We start from the raw sequence: 4,722 nt of genomic DNA on the forward strand, positions 1-4,722 counted from the left end.
AAGTTAATCCACCACAACTGCCGAATCTGTTAGTGCAACCAAAAGCTGCACAAGACTTCACCATCACGTGTATTAGCGAAAAATTAAAACCGTGCCATTCAAAACAATGCTAAGCATTCGCGTTTTTGCCACTACTAGCTCTATCCTTGTCTTTCAACAGCGTCTGCTAGGGTGCTTCAAGTTCGCTTCCAGAGTTCCACTCCATAGACTAATACCTCCATGCCTCAAACTGAAGTAACTCGGCGTGTCAGATACATAACTTTAAACTTACTTATCCTTTAAATAAAAATTTTTCTTAATTTAAAATTGTTTTTATTAATTTTTCTAACAGGAAGCTATTTCTCTCTGTTAACATATAAAAATAAATTCCAATTATTATCATTAGTCTCCAGCATGTCTACAATCTGTGGCAACTAGCGATATGCTCGTCCCCACGGGAAGTAAAGAAACTATAGAAAAAAACGGTCCTATACATTGCCAGCGATTCATATACCACTTTCTTCGGCATGATTACAGCATTCAATTGTTCTTGCCGTAAAAATGGTTGTTTGTAAATATTATCAACAAGGTTATTGTAAATTTGGCGATACGTGCCGTTTCGAACATTTAACTACGTATGGAAGTCATTATTTTCAGAACCGCAACCCACCGTCGTTACCCAGTGGTAAAATTTCTCAAGAATTACAAGAAGCTATCAGAAATGTGCAAGATGATATTATGCGTGGTGAAAAAGGTGGTCAGTGGCCTTTATCGTGTTATGCACCTTTCAAACAAAGAGCTTGCATCCCAGACTGGCAGGATGTATCACCTGAAGAAGTGCGGCTAATGTTTTACCAAGCTGCCCAGACAGGTAATCTTGAAACATGCAAGTCTCAAGTGAAAGGGTTACTTCGTAATGCAGAGTTAAGGAGAGCTCAGCTATTAAATTCCAACCCGGAGACGTATTCATTGCTAGATAAAATATATAAAGGTGATAATGAAGATCCGAAAAATTGTTCATTTGTACAGAGTTCAAACTCGTCAGCTACTGAAGCATTGGGTGGTTCATTCTTATTCGCAGGTGGGCAGCCAACACTTGTCTCTGGCAATGTAAACAATTTTAAATTTGCTGTACCACATTTTGAACAAGGACAGACTTATACTGCATTTGAAACATCGCCCTTTGGGGCTCAAAATTTAAACACAGATTTTCAGCAGCAGAGTACATTTGGAAATGCTCCTGTACAGCAAGGAAATGTGTTTGGAAGTAGTTTGGGACATGCCAAACCAAGTTCTGTGTTAGAGTGGAATTCACAGTCTAATGTCTTTAGCCAGCAGATTCCATCTGCTGTTCATTTTTCTTTTGACGTACCAGTTGCCTCGGAACCGTCGAATGACTTGAATTCAGGAAAATTTTTTGGATCATCATCAGTTAATGCCTCAACAGAAAGTCCATCAATAACAAAGCCTTTGGCTTCATCTTCTGAAGATACCTTTGTGTATTCACAGAGATCTGAGCTTACAGAGGAAGAAATTACTCAGTTCATGACTCCAACCTTTAGTTTATCAGCAGGAAAAATTCCTTCAAAACCACCATCTAAAGATTTATGCTTATAGCTTATGGCAGAATATTGGCTTATAAGTTAACCTGTATGTAGTTATTAAATATACAATTTTTTTGTTATTTTTAAACAGAGCATTTTTTTGAAGGGTAAAATCTGTAAAATTGCACTGCTACCTATATTACAAGACTTTTTTAGCTTATGTAGATTTTGTTTTCAAGTAGTTTTTTTAATATTTTAGTGCTAAGCTCAATATGGTAAATGATATCAAATGTCTGTCATGCCTTGGGAACATGAAAAAAAGGTAAAACTGCAGTTAAGCTTATGAGGTTTGTGCAGACAAGAACAATGTAAAGTCTGAAATGATTTAATTTTTACTTCCTTGCATGTTTTAGAATTATTCTCGGTAAATCTGTATTGTACGGATTAGCGCCAAAAAAAATAGTACAAATATAAAATAACTTTCATTATATGCTCTTTTACGTCCTCTTTTCAGAACCGCCTGCGGAGATTAAAAATTCCAATTACTTTTGGATATATCGCCGTTCTTATTTTGCAATACAAGCCCTATGTAATCATTTAACAGACGCCATTTTATATTTTGCCGTGTGTGCGTGAATGCCTAAATAACAGAAATTTTCCATTAGGTAAGGTTAGTTACATGATAAATACTTCAAAATAAACGGAAATTAAAAATAATATCAATTAATTTTACTTGTATAGTTTTAAGTATTTATAATGTAACTGACCTGACCTAACAAAACGGGACAAAGGTAGATTAGGTCAGGTCAGCTACAGTATAAATACTTTGAAACTGAACGGACATTAAAAATAATAAAAATTAATTTTAATGGTTGTTTAGTTTTAAAGTATTCATAATGTAGCTGACCTGACCTAACAAACCGGGAAAAATGATGAACAGTAGGAACTCACGTAATTTTCTTTTTACGTGACGTAGTCGTTCAACTACATCGCGAAAAAAAAAAAAATCATACTTGTAAACAAGCAACAATGGTGAACAGGTGAACGCGGGAAGCCTACGATTCACTCATCCTTCTGGACATACCCGAATACTCACGTTGGCAAGCCTTATTTCAACAGACGAGCGGCAAACGCCCGATCGTGCATCTTCGGTTTTTTTTTTTTGTTTATTGTAAATAAATATGCAACTAATGAAAACTAATGGTCAATTAGGTTATGTTAGCTACATTATAAATACTTCAAAACATTGTGGATGGTTGATTTGGTTAGGATAGCTACATTAAAAATACTGTGAAATCATGAAAACGGTTTCCTAGCGCTGGATAGCTACATATTAAAAAGTTATTTGCTAAGCAACCATTAAATGATTTTACAGTTTTTTTTAATGTAGCTATACTTACCTAATATAACCAACCATCTACAATGTTTTAAAGTATTTTTAATGACTTCTTGCTAATTTTAAGAAAAGAAGGCTTGCCAACGTGAGTATTCGGGTATGTCCAGAAGGATGTGTGAATCGTAGGCTTCCCGCTGAAACGCCGCATCAGTGCACAACATGAAAATTAAAAAATTCCATATCTCCTAGAGTATTTGGAATTTCTGATCTCCGTCGGGTTTAATGAAATGAGGAAGTTAAAGAGCACAGAATAAAGGTATTTACGGATTTTTAAAATATTTTTTAAAAAAATCGCCAAAAAATGAATATAAAAAAATTCGATATCTCCAAAAGTAATTAGAATTTTTTATCTCCGCAGGCGGTTCTGAAAAGAGGACGTAAGATAGCATATAATGAAAGTTTTTTCATATTTGTACGATTTTTTTTGGCGCTAATCCGTACAATACAGATTTACCATCTTACTACAAGTACTGTGAGAATGGTGGTTGGTTTATGTAAGCTAGGTGGTTGGGCAGCACGAGGCTGATTTATACAGATCATGGAAGTCCTTTAAGTCACAAAGGTCCCTAATAAGCAACAATGCTGCTGGAAGTTAGTCTCTTGCTGACTCGCACATTGCTGCTTGACCCTTGCTTCAGTTTATAGTTGCAAGCTAGATATAGATATTTGAATACATTTCACTCTAATAATTAGTGAAAATTATCTCTGAAAAGTTTTTAGCTTTCAAATTTTAAAATAGATATGTTTCTGTGAATTGTAGAAAATATCATTATTACATTTGCTCATGTTTAATTTTGATTTTTTTTATATATATATATATATATATATATATATATATATATATATATATATATATATATATATATATATAAAAATCCATCTGTACTATTTTATAGAATTGTTCCTTATTGCATTATCTAGTTTCTATCAAAGTTTTAAAATTCATAATTTCAACATTAAAAATATTTGTGTTATGGAACAGTTTTGCATCACAAACAAATTTAACTACTTACTTTATTTTAATATTGTAGGTACATTTTAATACATTTTAATACATTACACAGAACAATTGCTCCTGGGAACAATGTTCCTCGATATTTTATAGTACATATTTTCAAAAGCAAATATATTTTGGTTATTTTGTTGAATTTATACAGCTTTGCTTCACGAATACAACCAAATCCTTTATTTTAATATTTTATTTTAAAATAACACTGGACTCACAATAAGAAACAATTAATTTATCTAATGTAACATCTTGGAGAATGATTCAAAAACATGTAAAGAAGTGAAAAATAAAATTCAGTACATATGTTTATTCTTCTCGTTTACAGAAGCATCACAGCTGCACTATTATGTGAAAGAAATTGTTGCTATTTGTACCACTGGCTAGAAATAATCATTAATCAGTTTGAAGTGTGTGGTTTAACTTATTAAAATAAAAGTGAGTAAATACTTACTGATGAAAAATTTTTGAAATTGCTGTAATTTGATTCTAATAGTTATTTCAATAATTTTCACCTAAATATAATACTACCTATTATATTTATTTATGTTATTTTATATAGAAACTATTTTCTTAGGCTTAATTCCCCTTCTCACTACCAAGTAATTTTAAAACCCAGCCAGTCCATTGAGCTAGCCGGAGGTCTGGTCTGTTCAAGTACTAGAGCCTACGACAAGTCCACGCCTCATCAGGAATTAACTGTAGTTTGTATCCATCACTTCAGTGTTTAGGTAGCTACTAAAGGAAATGTACCTAATTGCTTGTACTTAGCAAGAAAATAAGTAACATTACTTGAC

General features: G+C 32.9%; 1 protein-coding gene across 1 annotated transcript; it reads left to right on the top strand.

The window, feature by feature from the left end:
• The first annotated feature begins 491 nt into the window (after positions 1-491).
• LOC134531589 (nucleoporin NUP42-like) lies at positions 492-1,741 on the top strand. Its single transcript, XM_063367311.1, has one exon. The coding sequence runs from the start codon at positions 541-543 to the stop codon at positions 1,594-1,596; it is 1,056 nt and encodes a 351-aa protein (XP_063223381.1). The 5' UTR covers positions 492-540; the 3' UTR covers positions 1,597-1,741.
• Positions 1,742-4,722: the final 2,981 nt, after the last annotated feature.

The sequence above is a fragment of the Bacillus rossius genome, chromosome 5 (genome assembly GCF_032445375.1).
Source record: "Bacillus rossius redtenbacheri isolate Brsri chromosome 5, Brsri_v3, whole genome shotgun sequence".
Lineage (NCBI taxonomy): Eukaryota > Metazoa > Arthropoda > Insecta > Phasmatodea > Bacillidae > Bacillus > Bacillus rossius.